Raw genomic sequence first — 21869 nt, 5'->3', positions numbered from 1 at the left:
CAATTAGATGAAACAGTTTAGTTTCAGTATCTTTGCTTTTTTTTCTTTTAATTTTTACTTCTACCTTCTTAAAAATAGTTTTTTAAGAGCAACATTGATATTTCAAATCCTTATTGCAAATAGATGGGCTATTAATCATGGATTAAATGAGATAATTTTTGTGAAAAGGCCTCTTTAATGATAACACTTTGGTTATTAATGCATAACCTTGTAGTTATCTATGCAAGTCACATTCTGTTTTGTATTTGTTTATGTTCTTATAAGAAATTTGGAGATTGAAATCATTACAATCTAAGTTTAGAATATTTTCATCACCCCCAAAATAAACCCCTGACCATTAGTAGGTGCTCCCATCTTCCCCCTCCCCCCAGCCCTAGGCAACCACTAATCTATTTTCTGTCTCTATAGATTTGCCTGTTCTGGACATTTCATATAAATGGTGTCATACAATTTGTACTCTTGTGACTGGCTTCTTAGCCAATGTTTGCAGTGTTCATGTTGTAGAATGTCGTTCCTTTTTATGGCTGAATAATATTCCATTGTATGACTATACCAGATTTTACTTATCCATTCATTAGTTGGATGGTTTTCATTTTTTTACTATTGTGAATAATGCTGTCTTGAATGTTCACAAGTTTTGTGTGGGCATATGCTTGATTTCTCTTGGATATATGCCTATAAGGAGAATTGCTGGGTCATATAGTAATTCTATATTGAAACATTTTCAGGAACTGCCAAATTGTTTTCCAAACTGGTTTCACCATTTTATACTTATCAGCAATCTGTGAGGGTTCTAATGTCTTTATATCCTTGCCAACACTTGTTATTGATCAGTGCCTTAGTTTCCAGCTCTGTGAATGGGGATGATCATTTTGCACTGTGCTTCCTGTGGGGATATTGGGAGGATAAATGACGTTATTTGGGTAAAGTGTTTCATAACTCTTTTATCAAAGAATTTATGTGTTGGCTTTCTTTAAAAGAAGAATGTTATATAAGTTGATTATTACTTATATCCTTAGGTGTATAGAAATGAAAGAAGTAGCCTTTCCTCCTTTGACTTCTTGGCAGAGGATGCCTCAACTTTCATAGTAGGACACTGGGATGGAAGTATATCACTGGTGGATAGACGTACACCTGGAGCTTCTTATGAGAAACTTATCAGTTCTTCTTTGAGAAAAATAAGAACTGTTCATGTCCACCCAGTGCAGAGACAATATTTTATCACTGCAGGACTGAGGTATGTTTTTCATAACATTTTATGATTTAAGCCTTTTAATATGAGGAATAATGTTTTAGTTTGGTTGTTAGACATCTGACTTTTGTGATACCCACAGCCAAATAATTTTCCTTTCTATACAGACAAGTTTTTTCTTGAGTGTGATTTTTTTTTTTTAAATGAGAAATTCTTTTGGATTTAATAAACAGTGAAAGTATTGAAACAAATACACAATTTTGTTTCCCTTGGCATCATATACATTTACTTCTAGTCTTTTGAGAAGAAAACTTGTAAAAAAAAATAAATAAAACAAGTTATATGTGACCTATAACTTGTTGGTCCGTGTTAATTTTTTTCTTGGAGAGATTGGAAAGCCAACTAGAATTTTGTCTCTCTGTACCCACTGGTTACATTGTCATACTATGGTTTTGGAAGTTTTCTAATGTTTTTTATCTACACCAGTATTTGTAAAATTAATACAGAAGATTAGAGGGGTTTGTCTTAATTGCTCTTCAGTGTAGTGAGTATTTGAGTGTAATTTATGTTCCGTGCTATTCTAGAGGCTCACTGCATGCATTGTGGTGACACTGAGAATTATTTCTCCCCTTACAGGGACACTCATATTTATGACGCAAGGCGCCTGACTCCCAGGGGAAGCCAGCCTTTGATTTCCTTGACTGAACACACAAAGAGCATCGCTTCTGCTTATTTTTCACCTCTTACTGGTAACAGAATAGTGACCACATGTGCTGATTGTAAGCTGAGGTAAATCGGGAAGACAGATATGTTGTTAGAGAATCTAAAGCGTCTGTAGCTACTATGTCAGAAAAACAGTAGCTTTGTTTACTGCTGCTCCCTGTTCAATCACTAGTGTTGTTGTTTTGTAGCTATATCTAGGTTACCAATGATCAATGACTTGTGTTTAATGGCTTTAATGGCTTTTCAGCATTTTTTTTGTCTGGAAATTTCCTTGAGATTGACGAAGAAGGTCTGTAGCTACCCTGGGGAATGGATGTCAGACTTCCCTTTCATCACTGAATAATCCCAGAAATCCCAATGAAAGCAGGCTTGTGATATCTGGAAGAGAAATAATTATAGCACAGGGAGAAGCTCTTACTTTGGGAATAGTACCCTACAGGTGAAATGCTGAATGGAAGTGGTAGAGCCCCAGGCCATGGGCATGCAGAAAAGACAGCAAAAATTTGGCTTCTGTACAAACTACTGGATATAGTTTTATGGTTTCAGCTTTGATATCTTTCTATAGCTACTTGCTAAAAGTGGGTTAAAAATTGTAATATAAAGCAATAGAACCAAAAATAGAAAATAATGCCAATAAAAAATGATGTGGGAATGTTAATGCAACCACAGTGGAAAATGGTTTCATTCTCTTCAAGGATCCCTGATTTTGCTTAACATTGTAAGCATTTCTCGATTTATGAGAGTTTTACCTTAAGTGATTTTGGAATTCATTTATTATTTATTCAACAGATATCTGTTGAAGGTACACTGTGAGCCAAGCTCTAGAAAGGCACCTAATTCAGACCCATCTATTGGGAAGAGCATAGTCTGCATTGTGACTGGTGCCCACTTAATTTCTAGTGAAGTCTGTGAGCATTATCAGGAAGTCCATTAAGAGATTGAGTCACCAGGCAATGGCAGCCCAGTGTCCCCTTTCTACCCACACAGTATCCTTTGTTTCAAGAGCTGCCTGTTTGTCCCATTCCTGTTCATTTGCACTGCCGAGTTTACTCATGTTATGTTAGCTGTTAGTGATTTGGCTTTCTGGTAATCTAATTAGGCAGTAAGCTCCAGTGTGTAGAAACTACACTGGAATAGCTAGGTACAAGGAGATGGAGAAAGTGTTAGTTTCTTTCTGCCAAGGTACCTTCTGGACTCCTCCAGCTGCCCCACAAGAACTCCTTCTCTTGGTGGCTGGCCAGCCTTAGTCTCTCCAGCACCTGGAAATGATACTACCAGGCCTCAACTAATGTGTCTCATGGGGAAATTGCTCTTGATATGTGTATGTGCTTTTAGGTTATTTGTGCATTTTCAGACCACACCCCTTATGTGTGACATGTATTATTGTGAACCTGAATGTAGTTTTAGAATCCAGATTATTTAGAATGTACATTTTAAGTTTGGAGTAATAATGTTTAAGTAAATTATTTCTCCACTGAACTATAAGCACTGAATTTTATAATATTCCTCGTAACTTATTAAATATATTAGCTGAAGTTTATTAGAGCCTGATTCTATGCATTTTAAAATAACAGTATTTCATATCATGAACCAATGAAAATCTTGTTAAAAACACTGTTATTTCAGAAAATTTGCAAGAAATAAAGACAGTATTACTTTTTCTTCTTTATTGTGCAGATTCTTTGACAGCAGCTGTATATCCTCTCAGATTCCTCTCCTCACTACCATCAGGTAGGTTTCCATATGCCGAATAATACCCGCACTGGATTACTATGAGCTGTTTGTTGGAATACATACATAAGACACCTGATTGTCAAAGAGATGTAATAGGTCTGATTTTTGTACTACATTGTTTAAGTGTTCCAGGTTGCTAGTTCCTATTCTGTCCAGGGTTCTTGTTTCCAGGTTCCCTGTTTCTATAAAGAGGTTCAATCTCTTTTAGTCAGGAGCTATTCTTTGCAGCTGGGTGGTTATTTTTGGATAAGGTGAATGATTCTATTCCAACCTAAATTGCTCATGTTATCTTATTAAAGAAGACTATAACTACTCACCTGGCTAGCTAGCTGAAGCTCTGTGCCTGTTCTGGGTTTCCCTACCCTCCTACTTACTTTATTTCTTTGGTTACCCTCTTTTTACCTTTACCTTGTGTTTTTTTTTAACACTTGTAACTATTTATTTATTTATTATTTTCAGGTGTACAAAACAATGCAGTACTTTGACATTTCACCCCTCACAAAGGGATAACCCTCCTCCCCCATACATTCACTTTTAATGTATGTATTTTACATCAAACTTGACTCAGTGCCTTCATCCTAGACATCCCTCTTTATCCATATTTATGAAGTTGGGGACAGGGTATGTAATACACGTTGATTGTTGTTTCATGAGTTTTATAGTTTATAGAAGCTATATTTAAGCTACATTAAGTATGTTTGTTTTCTTTTTCACAAATTTCCCCATTTAATTTCTTTTCCAAACTTTATTCTAGTTCATTAGTTTCTAATATGTGTTTTAAAAAATTTATCTAGGGTGATGATTCTGGGGTCAGTACAAATTTTCATTAAAGATAGTGTCATTGAGTGGCAATGGAAAATGTGGTTCTCCGTAGTCTACACTTCTTTAATAAGAAAGGATTGTTAATGATATTAAGGTATAGAGAATAGAAGGGCAGTATGTTTCTTTTTGCTTTGGAGAGCTGTAAAAGAGCCCCAAATGTGTTTTTTTAATTTTAATTTTGTTTTTAGTTGTAGTTATAAACACATAACATTAAATTCACCATCTTAACCATTTTTAAGTGTATAGTTAGTGTTAGGTATATTCGCATTGTTGCTCAATAGATTTCTAGAACTTTTTCGTCTTGCAAAACTGAAAGTGTGTGCATTAAACAGTAATTCTTCCTTTCTCCTCTCTCAGACCTTGGCAACCATCTTTCTACTTTCCATATCTATAAGTTTGACTACTTTAGGTACTTCATATGTTATTTGTCATATTGTGACTGGCTTATTTCACTTAGCATAATGTCCTTTATGTTCATCCTTGTTCTAGCATGTGACAGTATCTCCTTTTTAAAGGCTGCATAATATTCCATGTATGTCTATGCCTCATTTTCTTTATTCATCTGTCATTGTACATTTGGGTTGGTTCTGCTTCTTGGCTATTATGAAAAATGCTGCAGTGAATATGGGTGTACAAATATCTCTTCAAGATCCTAATTTGAATTATTTTGGATAGATACCAGAAGGGGGATTTTGATGGATCGATCATATGATAGTTATATTTTTATATTCTTATATAATTACCATTATATTTTTCATTTTTTGAGGAACTTCCATACTATTTTTCCATAGTGGCCACATCACTTTACAACTTTACATTCCCACCAAAAGTGCACCTGGGTTCTAATTTATACATTCATCAACACTTGTTTTCTTCTGTTTGTTATTATCCTAATGGTTGTGAGGTAACATCTCATTGTAGTTTTGATTTTCATTTCTCTAATGGTTATTGATGTTGAAAATCTCAGGTGCTTTTGGCCATTTGTATATCTTCTTTGGAGTATTAGTTGTCCAAGTCTTTTGCCCATTTATGAATTCGGTCATTTTTTTGTTGTTGTTGAGTTGCAGGAATTCCTTACCTATTCATCATATTAAGCCCTTATCTAATACATGAGTTGCAAATATCTATCATTCTGTAAGTTTTTTTTTTTACTTAGGTGTTTGTTTCCTTTGATGCAATGAGTTAAGTTTGATATAGTCCTATTTGTCTATTTTCACTTTTGTTGCCTGTGCTTTTGGTGTCACACCCAATAAATCATTGCCAAATCCAATGCCTGAAGCTTTCCCCGTTTTCTTGTTTGAGTTTTATAGTTTCAGGTCTTATGTTTAGGTCTTTAATCCAGTTTCAGTTGATTTTTGTATATGGTGTAAAGTTACTGTCCAGTCTCATTCTTTTGCATGTGGATATCAAGTTTTCCCAGCACCATTTGTTGAAGACTTTGGCCTTTTCCCATTGTGTGGTCTTGGCAGTCTTGTCAGCAATCATTTGACCATATACATGAGGGTTTATTTCTGGGCTTCCTATTTTCCATTGGTCTGTATGTCTGTCTTTATGCCAGTACCACACTGTCTTGATTATTGTTGCTTTGTAGTATTGTATGTTTTGAAATCAGGAAGTGTGAGGCCACCAACTTTGTTCTTTATTTTTTTTTCCCCACATTTATTGGGATGACAATTGTTAGTAAAATTACATAGATTTCAGGTGTACAATTCTGTATTACATCATCTATAAATCCCATTGTGTGTTCATCACCCAGAGTCAGTTCTCCTTCCATCACCATATATTTGATCCCCCTTACCCTCATCTCCCACCTCCCAATCCCCTTAACTTTGTTCTTTTTTTAAAAGATTGTTTTGGCTATTCATGGTTCTTTGAACTTCCATATCAATTTTAGGATATTTTGGTTTCTATTTCTGCAAAAAATACCATTGAGGTTTTGATAGGGATTGGTCATTGTTAGTATGTGGAAATGCAACGGTTTTTGTGTGATTTTATATTCTTCAACTTTGCTGAAATCATTTTAGTTTTTAAGGTTTTTTTTTTTTTGGTGGAATCTTCAGGCTTTTCTACATATAAGATCATATGCAAACAGAGATAATTTTACTTCTTCTTTTCCAATTTGGATGGATGCCTTTTATTTCTTGTCTAATTGACTAATTGTCATTTGACTGCTCAGAATGTGTCCCCCTTATCAAATGCTGAGTGGTTTAATGGTGACGCCTCATATGCAGGATCTGTGTAGTTGTGAACAACCTGGAAACTAGGCAGATCACTGTCTGTAGTCCTGCCCAGTTTTGTAGTCCTACTGGATTTCCAGTACTCTCTTGAGTATTGGCGAGAGTCGGCATTCTTGCCTTTTTCCTCATCTTAGAGGGAAAGCTTTCAATCTTTCACCATTGAGTGTGACAGTATCGGTGGGCTTATTACGTATGGCCTTTATTATGTCGAGATAGTTTTCTTCTATACCTAGTTTGTTGAGAATTTTTATCATGAAAGGTTATTGAATTTTGTCAAATGATTTTTTTCTGCATCAAGTGAGATGATCATATGATGTTTGTCCTTCATGCTATTAATGTGGTATATTACATTGAGTTCTTTATGTTGAACTATCCTTGCTTTCCATGTATAAATCCAACTTTGTCATGGTGTACAATCCTTTTAATGTGCTGTTGAATTCATTTAGCTAGTATTTTGTTGATGATTTTTGCATCAATATTTATCAGAGATATTAGTCTGTAGTTTTCTTGTAGAGTTCTTGTCTGGCTTTGGTATCAGGGTGTAGGACTTGCCTCAGAATGAGTTTGGAAGTATTCTCTCCAATTCTTTGAAAAAGTTTGAGAACTACTGGTGTTAATTCTAATTTAAATGTTTGTTATGATTCTCTAATGAAGTCACCTGATCTTGGGCATTTCTTTGTTGGAAGGTTGTAATCCCCTTACTAGTTATAGGTCTGTTTTCTGCTTCTTTATGTTTCAGTCATAGTAAGTTGTGTGTTTCTGGGAATTTATCCATTTCTTCTAGGTTATCCAATTTGTTGGCATATAATTATTCATAGTATTCTCTTATAATCCTTTTCATTTCTGTGACATCAGTTGTAATGTCCCCTCTTTCATTTCTGATTTTAGTTATATGTGTTTTCTGTCTTCTTTCCTTAATCTAGCTAAGGGTTTGTCAATTTTGTTGATCTTTTAAAAAAATCAACTCCTAGTTTTTTCCTGTTGGTTTTCTATTTCATTTATGTCTGCTTTAATCTTTGTTTCCTTCCTTCTGCTAACTTTTGGTTAATTTGTTCTTCTTTTCCTTTAGGTGTAGGTAGGTTGTTGATTTTGAAATCTTTCTTCTTTTGTAATGTGTTTACCACTATAAACTTTCCTGTTAGTATTGCTTTCACAGCATCCCATAAATTTTGGTATGTCGTGTTTTCATTTTCATTTGTCTTCAGACATTTTCTTATATCCCTTGTGATTTTTATCTTTGAGCCCCAAGTAATATATTTTACTTCAAAGTTGTATGGAAATATAAAATGATTTTGGGGTTTGGTTATCTGGGGAATACAAATACGGGAAATAGCAGCTCTTGTTAAAACAGTCATAACGTAGATTATATACAAAGGTCTGACAATTACGTTCATGAACTTGTTGCAACGATGTTGCTAACCTTTTTCAATATCAGAGAGATTATTTATGATGAATTTGTACCAACTGGACAAAGAGTTAACCATGTTTACTATTTGGAAGTGCTGAAAAGGCTGTGTGAAAAAGTTAGATGACCTGAACTTTTTGCCAACAATTCATGGCTCTTGCATCACGACAATGCACCAGTCAGACGATACTGTCTGTGAGGGAGTTTTTAGCCAGTAAACAAGTAACTGTATTGGAACACCCTCCCTACTCACCTGATCTGGCCCCCAATGACTTCTTTCTTTACCCGAAGATAAAGGAAATAATGAAAGGAAGACATTTTGATGACATTCAGGACATCAAGGGTAATACGACGACAGCTCTGATAGCCATTCAGAAAGAGAGTTCCAAAATTGCTTTGAAGGGTGGACTAGACACTGGCATCAGTGCATAGCTTCCCAAGGGGAGTACTTCAAAGATGACTGTAGTGATATTCAGCAATGAGGTATGTAGCACTTTTTCTAGGATGAGTTTGTGAACTTAATTGTCAGACTTCATATTTCTTATTTCTAGGATTCTATTTGTATGTGCTTAAAAGCAAAAAGGAAAATCTGTTGAGCTAGAAAATAGTGAACAAAAAAGGTGCCATTTCAATAGACACTTAGTGACCATCCACTGAGTATAAACCACTATACTCAGCACTGAAAATTCAAAAATGCAGAAAACATCATCTGTCCGGAGTTTGATTCTTGTAGGAAGGAGGAGATTAGGTTGATGGTAGTAACTCAGTAATTTACAGAGCAGAAACTTGGCAGAGAAAACCAGCATTTAGGAGCAATGCCATCTTTACCCTCTGCCCATTGCTACTTTGAGTTATTTAACATTTACTGTTTTCTAAAAAATTGTTTCTTTCACTAGGCACAACACCATCACTGGGCGATGGCTGACCAGGTTGCGAGCTGTGTGGGACCCTAAACAAGAAGACTGTGTCATAATTGGCAGCATGGCCCATCCACGACAGGTGGAAATCTTCCATGAGACGGGAGAGCAGGTGCATTCTTTTCTTGGTGGAGAGTGCCTTGTCTCTGTGTGTTCCATCAATGCTGTGCACCCAACTCGGTATATTTTGGCTGGAGGTAATTCCAGCGGGAAGATACATGTTTTTATGAATTAAGAGAGTTGCTGGGTTTTTGGTTTAGCAACACCAATTTGTTCAAATTAATTAGTGTCTGTATAACAAATATAAATTGATTTCCTAATAAGAACTATGAGCAGAATGTACTTTTAGTAAAGGAGAAGGCTTGGAGGTTGTTTCTACAGGATGGGGAGGGAATCTGAGGGGAGACTGAGATGCCTTCAGCACTTTAATCAGATAGCATGTTGAGAAATTCTAACATTATAAATTATAAAGCTTTGATCAGTATTAAAAGTTTTTGTGGTCTAATGATAAGGTTTTTAACATTTTATTGGGGTGACATTGGTTAATAATAACATGTAAATTTCAAATGTACATCTTTATGCTACCACATCTGTATGCTCTTGTGTGCCTACCACCCAAGGTCTAGTCTTCTTTGGTCACTAGATACGAGTATTTGACCCTCTTTATCCCTCTTTTCTCCCAACCCCTCTTTTCTGGTAATCATCATTCTGTCTGTATCTGTGAGTTTTTGTTGTATTTTGTTTATTGGTTGCTTTTGGTTTTATATCCCACATATGAGTGAAATCATACAGTTCTTGTCCTTTTCCATCTGACTTGTTTCACTTATGACATTGTTAAAATCCATCCATGTTGTCGCAAATAGCAATATTTCATCCTTTTGCTGTTTGGATGATCTATCCATTGCTGCCAATGGGGTATTTAGGTAACCTGCAATAATTGTATTTTTGTCAGTTTTTTTTTTTTAAAGTTTGTTAGTAATTGCTTTTTATATTTTGGTGCTATCAGGTTGGGTGCATATATATTGGTAAGTTTTATGTCTTTTTGTTGAGTTATCCTCTTTATCGTTATGAAATGTACATTTTTGTCTCCTGCTACCTTTATCTTGAAATCTATTTTGTTCTGATATAAGCACTGTACCCCTGCTTTTCCCTCGATGCCATTTGCTTGAAGTATCATCTTCTACCACATTCAGTTAGAGCCTGTTTGTCTTTGTAGCTGGGATGGTTCTTGTGCAGGCCACATATAGTTGGGTCTTGTTTTTTAGCTACTCTGTGCCTTTTCATTAGAGAGTTTGTCCGTTTACATTCAGAGTGATTTGTGATGTATGAGGACTTACTACAGCCATTTTATCTTCTGTTTTTTTGGTTGCTCTTATCTCCATTGTTTCTTTTCCCTTGTGATTTTGTCTGCTCTTTTAGTTTGGCTGTTTTCTATGATTTTTGTTTCTTCTTTATTTATGTTTTGTGTGTCAGCTCTGGATTTTTGTTTTGTAGTTACTATTAGGTTTGTAAAATGTCTCATATGTAAAGTAGTCCTTTTTCTTCTTACTGCCTCTTTTCATCATTTGCCCATACCCATTAGTCCTTTTCCTCTTCTCCTTTTGTGATTTAGTCACAAATGATCACTTTTTTTGTTGTTGTGTATTTGTAGTATTGATATTTGCAGTACTATTATTTTTTTAATGCCCACCTTTTCCCCCCTCCTCTTTAACCTTTGTTATAGTTAAGTGTTTAATGTCCTATTCTGAAGTAGATTTGCTATTTCTTGCTTGTCTGTTAGTCATCTTACTCAAAGTTTTGTGTACTTTTGTCTTTTTATTTTTGGTGGAGAAGCTTATTTAGACAATTCTTGTAATGCAAGTATTGTGGCAAATTCTCTGTTTTTGTCTATCTGTGAAAGCCTTTATTTCTCCTTCATATCTAAAGGATAACTTTGCTGGATATATGATCTTTGGCTGATGGTTCCTCTGTTTCAATATTTTGATAATTTCCTTCCACTCTCTCCTGTCTTGTAATGTTTCTACTGAGAAATCTGATTATAATCTAATAGGCTTTCCTTTGTAGGTTAGTCTTATTTTCCCTGGCTGCCTTGAGAATTCTTTGTCATTGATGTTTGACAGTTTAAATAAAATGTGTCTTGGAGAAAGTCTTTTTGTGTTGATATACTTAGGTATCCTGGTGCTGCTTCTATTCTGAAATCCAGTTTTTTCCTTAGGTTTGGGAAGTTCTCATCAATTATTTGTTTGAATAGGCTCTCTGTTCTCTTTTCCCTCTCTTTTCCTTCTGGTATACCTGTTAATTCTTACGGTGCTCTTTCTAATATGGTCATACAGTGCTTTCTTAACTCTCCTCTCCCTTCTCCCGTCTGGGTCATTTCTAGGTCTCTATCTTCGAGCTCTCTAATTCTCTTTTCTGTCTAGTCCGCTCTATTTCCAGTGCTCTTTAGCGCATCCCTAATCATCTTTACTGAGTTCTTCAGCTCCAGAATTCCTGTTTGGTTCTTTTTGATAGTTTCAGTCTCTGGTAAAGTATTCCTTTCATCAGTTTTACTGCTGAGCTCATTGACTTGCCTTCCTGAGTTTTCTTGTATATTGTTGCGTTACTTCATAACTACAATCTTGAATTCTCTATCATTTAAATCACCATCTTCCATGACTTTGAGTTTGGTTTTTGGAGACTTTTCATTTTCTTTGTTCATAGCATATGGATTGTTTCTCTGCACATTTAAGGTAGTAAACTCTTTTCTTGTTTAGTACTGTTTTGCTCTCAACAATTCAGCAGGTTGATAGGTAGGGTACTTTATTTTCTGTGCTGCTTGGGGTATCTCAGCTCTCTTTACTGGTTCTGCTGTAGAGCGTGGGGCAGGCAGGACAAATTTGTGATCTCATAGCCCAGCCCCCCTTCTAGTAATGGCTGTCAGCACCGCTGTGTTGTTTAAAGCTTTCCTGCTTGCTTTAGTGAGTTCTGCCGGGGAGTGTGGGGCAGGGAGGGCAAGTTTGTGGTCTCGTGGCTCTGCCCCCGTCAGCAAAGGCTGTTGACACTGCCATTTTTTTTGAAGCTTCGCAGCCACCTCTACCCAGCTGTGCCGTGGTGGAGAAGGGGAAAGGGAGATGCCTTTTCCTGGAGAGAGACTGCTTCTGCCCGTTTTGTGCTCCAGGCTATAGTGTGAGGGCACCAGCCTGACTCCTTTGCTACAGTGCTTGCTGGAGCCACAGTGGGCGTCAAACTGTGTCTGGGGCCCGTCCCTACCCTTCTTTTGGACCTGCCTCCCCTCCTTGTTCCAGTACGCCCACCTTCAGATGTCCTGATGTGTGGATCTTGCAGGCGTGTTAGTGTGTTAAGCAGGGGATCCTTTGTTGTTATAGTTGTGCAACTTGTTATACATTTAAGGTGAGAAACAATGAAGTCTTCTCACTCTGCCATGATGCTGACTTCCGATACAGTTTTGATTCTGTAGTGACATGTGGGTTTGTGGTTTATAGTTTGGATCGGTATTTATTTCTATGCTTTTTCTTTTTTTTTTTTTTTAAGATTTTATTGGGGAAGGGGAACAGGACTTTATTGGGGAACAGTGTGTACTTCCAGAACTTTTTCCCAAGTCAAGTTGTAGTCCTTTCAATCTTAGTTGTGGAGGGTGCCGTTCAGCTTCAAGTTGTTGTCCTTTCAGTCTTAGTTGTGGAGGGTGCAGCTCAGCTCCAGGTCCAGTTGTCATTGTTAGTTGCAGGGGGCACAGCCCACCATCCCTTGCAGGAGTTGAACCGGCAACCTTGTGGTAGAGAGCCCACTGGCCCATGTGGGAATCGAACCGGCAGCAGCCTTCAGAGTTAGGAGCATGGAGCTCCATCCGCCTGAGCCACCGGGCCAGCCCTGGATATTTATTTCTAGACTCACACACTGCAAGGGGTCCTGAGGGTCATGTAACTTAGTGCTTTTGAAACTTTTAATTCTTTTAACCAAGATTACTTTTTTCTGTCTCTAAATTGAGTCTTACATGAAATCCCAAAATAATTGCTGTGAGGCTTTGTTTCACCTGGGCAAGGCCTGGATCTGTGTGCGCTGACCCGTTCCCTGTTGCCACCTCTAGATAGCTCCCAAGACAGCCAAGTAATCCCAGGGCTCTTAGGCACAGGGTTTGGATCTGGCTGATCCTGTAGTCCAGTGTGAGATTGCCCTCAGATCAGTGTTTTCCAGACCATAGGTTGTAGCCATTCGCGTGAAATCAATTTAGTGGCCTTGATCAGCGTTTAAAAAAATGCAAAGGAAAGAAATAGTAAAGAATAGAAAACATAATTAGAATAAGTATTGTTTTGTGAGACTTTGTTACATATGTATACACATTTGTATGTAAATATGCATATGTATAGGAGTATTCTGATACAAAATGTATTTCTTTATTACTGTGGTACTGTGGGTCATGGTTAAAGAAAGCTCCTACCTTAGAGAGTCCCAGACAGCCTTATCTGCCCTCTCTTTAAATTTTCCATTAGATTCAATAGGCTGTTAAGTGAATACCTTAATTCCTATTCACATTTTGGGGAAATGTTATGAAACACCACTTTTGTCATTTCTTCATAAAAATATATATTTCAGAAGTTACGGCAATTTGTGTCTTTTTGGAAAGGGAGCAACTAAATGAGTAACTAATGTTACCGTAAGGGGGTGACTGGTTTGCTCATTTGGTTAGAGCATGGTGCTGGTAGCACCAAGGTTGCCGGTTCGATCCCTGCATGGGCCACTATGAACTGTGCCCTCCTTAAAAATATAATAATAATGTTACCGTGTGACATTACCTATCCAACTTTTTTCATTGTTCTTCCTTGCCAAAATACTACTGAAAGGCTTCTGTAAATAGCCTCAGCAATGTTTGAATTCTAAGAGAAAATATTATCTTCTCATAATTGTGTATCATATCAAGTGACATGTATAATTTCCTTAAAGAACAATTTTTTCCTAAATGATTTCCTTCTCTGTGTTTTAAAATCTAAGTGTTTTGAGGCTTAGTTTATTAATAGTCTGTGGGTGTTTATAAGGATAGGACTTCTCTATTTTCTTGGTGATATGAGTACAGGAATTGATAAGTGAGATGCAAATATTAATTTATGAAATGGAAAGAAATGCTAAGTGAGTTTGAGTTATATTTTAACTGTCCTGGAAAGAGTAAACAAAGCCTTTATTCTCTCTTTCCCTTTTCTACAAGTTCTAGACTGGCTAATTCTATGGGAATTGTTCTTTGTTATTATCATCATTACTTTTTTGTAAGATTTTGAAAACTACTCTCAAATTAGTACCATCATTTAAGCTTTGGTGGCAGTTGCCTCGCTTCTGCAATAAATGTTAGCAAATTCTTGATGTTTCTCACTTTTGTGGTTTCTTTTGCTATTGTAGCTTCATAAACTGTTATTTATATTCAAATCCACTTAATAGAGTTCTGTCTTCTTGAGGCAATCAATGCAGGAGGGAAGGAAGGAGAGTGAGTAGGGACTTGTTTCTCTGTGATAAATTCTGTAATGGAGTCATTGTTTAACTCTAGAAAGCACATAAAGGAAAAGTGTCTCCCTTAGGACGTCCTTAAACTGTCATCTTTTGTGAAAGGTACTTCTCCCAGAGACTTCCTTAAAGCTTTGTGGCTTCTGTAACTATGCATGTATTATGACTGACTGCTCTCTCTCTTCAGGATAAACCTTTTTTGTAAGTTGGCCTTTATAATATTTTTTAAGAGTGTAAGCTCTCAATACCACTTGAGTTATTTGAGATAACTGGTGTGTGTGTGTCTCTCTGTGTGGTTTGTTTTTGTTTGTTTTTGACTTTGAGGAAAAAGGAGATGAATCTCATTTTGGGTGGACAGAAACTTGGTCAGGCCAGGAGAGACTAGAAATGATTAGGAATTGATAGAATCTGAGTTGCTTAAATCCTCTTAGTATTTTGGCCTTTGAGGTTCCTTTCCACAGAAGACTCTGCAAAGGCAGTTCTCCAGGAAAGCAGGGAGCTTTAGGGCTGTGGATACATAAGATTTAAATCCTTCCAGCCAGCAACACACAGTGCATGGGAAGGGGTCAGGGCTGGGCAGATGCATGTGCCTTGTATATCAAACTCGAGAGCAAGAAATATATGCTCTCTTATTTCAGATTCCAAAAACATAGCTGTCCTGTTAGGCTGTCCCTTCTGACTTAATACTTTTTTTTTTTTAACGAAGAGTACTTTTTAAAACATTTTTTCCTTTTTAGTGTGGTATTGATAGCCAGTAGTAATGGGTTTGAGTTCCAAGACAGCATAGACTAATATTCTGGTTCATTTGGATGTAAATGTTTGGATTTTCAAATGAAAAGGTGGAATTTTATGAGGAAGATAACGTTTAGCACAGTTACATGGAGTGAGGAGTAAAACAGTTTATCTTTTCCTAAAGTGGAAGCTGTGCAGGAGGGAATGTTTTAAAAATATCTTTTGCCAGTTTTACTTTACTCCATCAGGGTGTGTGGAGGAAGCCTGTCCATGAGCTAATACCAGAAGTGTGTTCAGGGGCACAGGGAGAGGGAGTGGGTGCCAGAGTCCTGAAAGGGTATGTGCATGGCTGAGTCCTCATTAGGTATCCAAAGAAGGGTGTCTGCTATAAATCTGTAGGCTCATGGGAAACCACTCACATCCAGTGGTTGTTACGCTTTTTACTCTTCAGGTCACTTTAAACAAACTTGTCATTTAAAAAAAAAGCCCACTGGGGACAGGGCACTAGGTATCACTTTATAGGTAATGGGAACCTGAAAATTTGGAGGTGAGTGACGTAACTTCAGTGTTTTTGGGAGATGATCTGGCAGAATGGAGGGCAGGTAGAATTGAAAACAGGAAGATTAGATAATAAACTAGCACAGTGGAGTCTAATTTCACCTTTTATCCTCATGGAATTTAGAAGACGAGTTTACCAGTTCTGTAGCCACAGAGTGATGGTTACCTAATCAGATGAAATAATGTCACAGGAATGTATTCTATCAGTAAGTTGTAAAAACGAGGTTTGTTACTAGTGGTGATACTGTTTTATTCCCTTCATAGAAAGTGTCTTCTGTTCTTCCTCTTAATCCAGGCTGCTCTAGAAGCCAGATCATCTGAGTTCTACTTTGGGCTCTAAGACTAATTATGCAACCTTGGGAAAATCACTTTGTTTTTCCTCATCAGAAAAAAGAGGTACAATTCTTCTTTAAAATAATTTTACACTTATAGCTTCAAAGTTCCTGATAGTATTTATTTTGGGGGAAAGAATAGATGGATATAAGCAAAACGATTTTGATTCCAATTGTGAACAGACTTCAGCTATATAAATCCCACTGGTATCCTTTTGTCTTGGTAACTACGTGTTGGTAACTTTGAGGAGAAAGTGAGACAGACTGTAAGTTAAAAAAGAGTCTACTCTCCTGTGATATTTAAATATTTATTTAAGTTTAAAAATAATTTTCATGGCACCAATGATTTTATGCTAACTACATACTGGATATGTAGAAAAAAGTACATTGCTTTGAAGGAAAATGTAACTTAGAATTTTTGGCACACGAAAGGTTAACAACTATATTATGTTTTAATGAAACTAAGAAATTCACATTTGCAGGTAGTTTACCCTCTACTGCTTAAAGATGCAGTATACTATTCTTTATTAAGAGTTTTATTTCCTCTGATGGATGAAGCTGTGGAAACCATTGCTTTTTCTACAATGAGATCAAACTAATTTAGAGAGAAAATGGGAGACACAGTAAAACCAGGTTAAAAACTTGAACAATTTTTAATGATGGGGAAATACTGAAAAAGACTAGTCACGAACAAAGATTTGTTATTCAAGCACTATTTGAAAAGCAAATTGAAGGAAACTTTCTATTTTCTGGGGTAAGCCCTGGAAAAAAATAACCTGAAAGTTTCTACTCAGAAAAATTCAGCTGTTGGAAGTGGTATGGACTGTTGTACTGTTAGGAACGCTAGACACAAGTAACGTACCGGGAAATGGAATACTGCATCTTTCTTTAATGTGAATATGAAAGGTCAGAGTTGAGGCTATCACTCACTGCATAGAAACACCATATTCTACAGACTGAGGTAGGAACACTACACTAAAAGGTAATCTGCTATGTTGCATAAGACAGTAAATATCCAGGTTAAAAGCAACCCCTTATCTCCTGACAGCCTTTTCATCTGAATCTACTTTCCACTTCAGTCCTGTGCTAAATAAAGCTTTTCCTGTGTAGACGGCAATGGCAGTGGCCACTTGATTCTAAGTGATCCCTAATCTTTACTAGGATCTCCCTCAGTTTGTCTTGTCACTTGGTAAATAGGTGTTTGTAATTCTGCCAAAATTGTTGCTGGTATGGAAATGATCAGATTGGCCTTCTTCCATTCTTAGATTCTGGCCAGGTTTTTATCATTCCAGTACTTGGTCTTGCTCATCTTGGCATCAGACATCTCTTTGCTGGTTGGTTGTTCGAGCACCCTTTAAATAAGCAATCCCAGTGCCTCCTGGATCTTTTAACATGCGTCAGGAATTGGAGCTCACCCTCTTTCTGCTAACATCATGGTAAGGGCAGTTTTATTGTGTAGATCAGGGTTGGCAAATTATGGCCTGTGGGCCAAGTTCAGCTCACTGTCTCTTAAGTTTTAGTAGAACACAGCCATGCTCCTTCATTTATGTATTACTTGCGGCTGTTTTTGTGCTGTCGTGGCAGAGTTGAGTAGTTGCCAGAGTATGGCCCACAAAACCAAAAAAAAGTTTACTATCTGGCACTTTACAGAAGAAATTTGCAAACCCCTAGTCTAGTTGAAAGGGCATTTAAAATTAAGCACCTCCCCCCCCAATGAAAAACCCTGTTTATTCCATATGTAGACATGGTTCTGCCATTTCAGGGGACAAACTAGGGGAGAGCAAATCTAAAAGGGACTCATTCTGCATTCGGGGCTGCCCAACATCACAGGGTATCAGCAGCTGCTTCACTGTGTAGATTCCAGGAATTTGTCCGCTGACCATCCTTAAATAAGTCCTCAGGCCCCAGACGACTTAGAAAGCTCTCCCTGAGATGAAAACGAGATTGTGTGTGAGTGTTTGTAAAGAGTTGCCAAGCTCGGTCCTCGGACCCCACACTCACCCTTCACATGCTGCACTTCTGCATGCATCCACGGCTTCCCTCAGCACGGATGGCAAGTGCTTTCCTACAACTTGTCTTTTCCTGATGCAGAGGATGACCCTAGGGGGCAGTGTTTCTACATCTAAGTGTTGGTCTCTGTCACGATCACCTTCTTCCTTGGTAGGCATCTCTTAGAACTATTTAAAGAGATTCTTTTCCTGGTCCCTTCCAAGGCTGTTTGTTGATCTTGGAAGTCTACTTTCTGAAGTTTTTCATTCTCAGGATCAGTTTCTTTCTTGCATCGTTTAGTTCATCAGGCTCTATTTTCTTAATCCATAAAGTAAAAACAAAATATGAATTGATAAGAAAATAACATTTTGTTGTTAAAATATAAAGTGAAATAGTTTTTTTTTTTTTTGGGAGGGGGTGTGTACAAAATAATTACTGCTTTCTGAATCAATAGTCTCTCAGGTACCTTAGCTCTGGTTTCTGTTAACTATATTTTGTCCAATATTTCTGACAGTTCTATCTCTGGTACCACTGAATTCATCTAATGTCTCTGGAGCACTATCAAAGTCTTGAAGTTCTTTAGGAAAAAAAATCACAGAAGTCTAAGTTCATTGTACAAAACTCATGGTGACACCCACTAGGCTCTAGTCTAAGGGGACAGACTTACCCCACCCCTGCTGCTGCTGCTGCTGTAGCCGTGGTCCCTTCAGATGCCCACTCTGCTCAGATTTGAAAAAAAAAAAAAGGAAAAGAAAATCCAACTCAGACCGTCATAAGAAGCAACTTTCCATTTAATCATTCTCCATGGGTGTTTACTTTCTTAAAAGCTCTGTCTAGCAGGAAAACTTAGTCCCATTGTCCAGACCCCTGGGCTGCCCCGCTGAGGCTGCAGCGACGAGGGTACTAGAACCCAGCAGGAAAGCTCCTGCAGGATCCAGAAGACGACAGCTCTCTAGTCTTCAGCTAGTGTCCCATCTGCTAGGTGACACTACTGTGAAAATCCGTAATAGTAAAATAAATTATTTTTATTTGATACTTTCAAAATAATACACATCTATGAAAAATCAAAATTCAAAACCAAAAGTTATCCTGGAAATTGGGAGGATGAGAAACAGAGTTGCTGAGCCTTTCTTGAAAGAACCTCTGAAGGAAATGAGCTTTCCCAGTTTGTTTAGACAGGGCATGAGCCTATCCCCTTGCTTCTTCTGGGAAACGACCCTCCTAGGCTGTGGACTTGGAGTCATGAGAGGAGGACTTGGTACATGTGCCGATGGTTCCGCGATGGGTCCCATTGCTGGGAAGGGGTAGCCGGGCTCCGGGGTCCACCTGGCTAGTTATTGGGAGGAGTCATGCCTTCTCAGGTGTCAATGAGCAGGCTCACCACTGAACGGATTTTGCAGGCAAACCATCGCCTGAGGGGACAAAAGTATTGATAGTGGAATTGTTCAAACTCGGGGGTCTGGCGGATATCGCGGAAAAAGGCAATGTCAAGGTCAGACTCGGTAAGGATGATGAGGAGGAGGAGCAAAACAAAGAGGAGTCCCATGGTCACAAGGAGCAAACGGAGGACACTTAAAACAAACTTATTCACCTGTTCCTCCTCTGGCCTGCCGTGCCCCTGACACAGGGCCCTCAGCTCTGCCCCGAGGGCCTCCACCTCTGCAGCAGTTGGGGTGCTGGCCTCAGACTCCTTCTCCTCCTCGATGCTGCAGGTGGCCCCATTGATCTGCCGGGAAAGCAGCATCAGTTCCAGGCTGTGCTCTGCCACAGGCGTGGGCAGCACGCTGTCCGCAGGGCTGTAGGCCTCGTCCGCAATCACAGCGACGCGCTCATTGCTGTCTGCCCGGCTGCTTCTCACGTGAGGCAGGAAGGTGTCCCCATGGGAGGAGGAGCGCACCGGGGTGGAGTGGGCACTGTCCCGGAGGGACTCCAGGCCTGAAAGGTGAAAGGAACATAAGTAGGCTTTCTGTCCCAGTGCACATTTTTTTCCTTTTTGCTTATGGTTTTAACCACATTTGTTAAAGATTCTGCCTTTCCTGCCTCTGGTGTCCTCGGACTGGGTTTAGCCCCAATTTGAAAGAGAATCTGAATCGCAGATTACCCCTGATCTAGAGCGGGGCCACGGTTCAGGGAGTTCAAGTTTGCCTCTTGGGGTGAGGGCCTGGGAGGCGAGAATAGGGAGGATGAGACTGTTTTAACTGTGCCTCATCTAATCCTGATGCTGGAGCTGCGTGTCCTAACAGCCCAGCAGCTCTTGGAGCTCATGAGGTCAGCCTTTGGATTTCTGCTCTTTGCTCCGGGTCTCTTCAGCCTCCCAGTTCTAGCCGTCCCGACCTTGTGGGATGTGAAAACCCTATCTGGTCCTCCTAAGTGCTCTCTGATGCAGAAGGGGAGTAGGCTTGGCCGCCTCCCTCCCTTTTCACCTCAGAATGATCTGGGTCCAGAAGAGGTGGACAGCTCCCCTATTTTAGACACTCCAGAGTGCAGAGTGGTCTTTGAGAAGATCCTGATGAGTCGGGGACAGTCTCTTACTTTTGTTAGGAGAAAGGGTCTTCTGGCCCCTAAAACTACCCATTATCTCTTCACTTTCTCAGATGGAACATTTCTCTTTCCAAGGCTCAAGCTCTGGTAGGGAAAGACAGGAGCTGGCTGGTTACTCCCTCAGCCAAACAGCAGCCACCCAGGCCAAGAGCATGTGAGCTCATCGTCACCGAGCGTGGCCCACATCACAGTGCTCCCAAGGAAATGGCTCCTTGCTTCAGGTTCAACATCTGTATTTTCCATTCCTGGCCATCTTGGTGGTGCCCACGTGTGTCTCCTGCCTTTGTGGCCTATGACAAAAGAAGCCAGTCCCCTTTTGTCGCTCTGAAATCAACCCTGACTGCCCCAGGCGGAATCCGATCCGAGCCTGCTGGAGCTGTCTGAACGCAGGCACAGTTAGGGATTCTCCAGAGGAAGGAAGCCTAGAATCTGAGTTATGAACAAGGGGTGGGGGTAGGAGGCAGTGGCAGCCCTGTTACCCACCTGTACCCCCGCACCTCACCAATAGTATATGTGGTTCAGCTTCGGCTTTTAGAAACTCATCATGGTCTTAGCTGTATTTTGTTTGTCCCTATGCTAAAATCTTAAATTTGTTAAAACACTTTCATTTTATCTTTCACCAACTCCATGGAGCAGTGAGGGTGAGAGGCTACAGAACTTGCTGAACTCATGTGGTTGGTTGTTATCGACAAAGGCAGGGGGAGAATCCAAGCTCTTTCTCCTTCACGGTGCTAATGACCATGGAGTTGGATTCTGGGGAGGGAAACATGGGCCAGGATGAATTAAGCCAACCCTGCACCTTTCTTAGACTTAGGTCCTAAGTGCCCAAGAAGCTGTTGGGTAATAAGGTGAAATTAAGAGCCTGTCCCTTGTTCCAGAGCTCTCGATGCTCCTTTGATGTCCCCGTTTTCCCCAGTATCCCTCCCGTATTCCCCCGTGTATGTGCAGCTTGAGGAATAGGAGGTAATGGGTTCTTGACAAAACAGAAACCTTCAGGCCCCGATCGTACATGCTACTGGCTCAGCTCTTTTCTCAACCACTCCTCTGGCCCCCCTTTTTCCTGGAACCTTAGCACCCCTGCACAGGGCACCTCACACCTTTCAAGGGGCTTTCCCCTCACAAGGACAGCTCTGATGGCCAGATCTTCCAAAGTATGACCAGTTTAGCTACCAGAAGCCACTTCAATGCAAGCTTAGCTTG

At 39.1% G+C, this 21869-nt stretch overlaps 2 protein-coding genes across 11 annotated transcripts in view; one reads left to right on the top strand and one right to left on the bottom strand.

Annotated features, from left to right (window-relative positions):
- Positions 1 to 9788, top strand: part of WDR76 (WD repeat domain 76) — a 30772-nt gene extending 20984 nt beyond the window's left edge. The window contains exons 10-13 of one of the 2 annotated variants that reach the window (XM_033107081.1): positions 1020 to 1237; positions 1829 to 1981; positions 3593 to 3646; positions 9010 to 9788. In XM_033107081.1, coding sequence (XP_032962972.1) covers positions 1020 to 1237; positions 1829 to 1981; positions 3593 to 3646; positions 9010 to 9265 — 681 coding nt within the window. In that variant the 3' untranslated portion in view covers positions 9266 to 9788. Of the gene's footprint in view, positions 1 to 1019; positions 1238 to 1828; positions 1982 to 3592; positions 3647 to 4828; positions 4885 to 9009 lie in introns of those variants that run through there. The other variant, XM_033107082.1, reaches the window with a different exon arrangement.
- Positions 9789 to 16433: 6645 nt separating this feature from the next.
- Positions 16434 to 21869, bottom strand: part of FRMD5 (FERM domain containing 5) — a 271287-nt gene continuing 265851 nt past the window's right edge. For 2 of the 9 annotated variants that reach the window (XM_033108815.1, XM_033108814.1), the window contains exon 14: positions 16543 to 20063. In XM_033108815.1, coding sequence (XP_032964706.1) covers positions 19486 to 20063 — 578 coding nt within the window. In that variant the 3' untranslated portion in view covers positions 16543 to 19485. Of the gene's footprint in view, positions 20064 to 21869 lie in introns of all 9 variants that reach the window. The other 7 variants (XM_033108811.1, XM_033108813.1, XM_033108808.1 and 4 more) reach the window with 7 other exon arrangements.

Source organism: Rhinolophus ferrumequinum, chromosome 6, assembly GCF_004115265.2.
Source record: "Rhinolophus ferrumequinum isolate MPI-CBG mRhiFer1 chromosome 6, mRhiFer1_v1.p, whole genome shotgun sequence".
In the NCBI taxonomy this organism is placed as follows: domain Eukaryota; kingdom Metazoa; phylum Chordata; class Mammalia; order Chiroptera; family Rhinolophidae; genus Rhinolophus; species Rhinolophus ferrumequinum.
The sequence above is the reverse complement of the archived record's forward strand: the minus strand, read 5'-3'. Positions and strand labels throughout refer to the sequence as shown.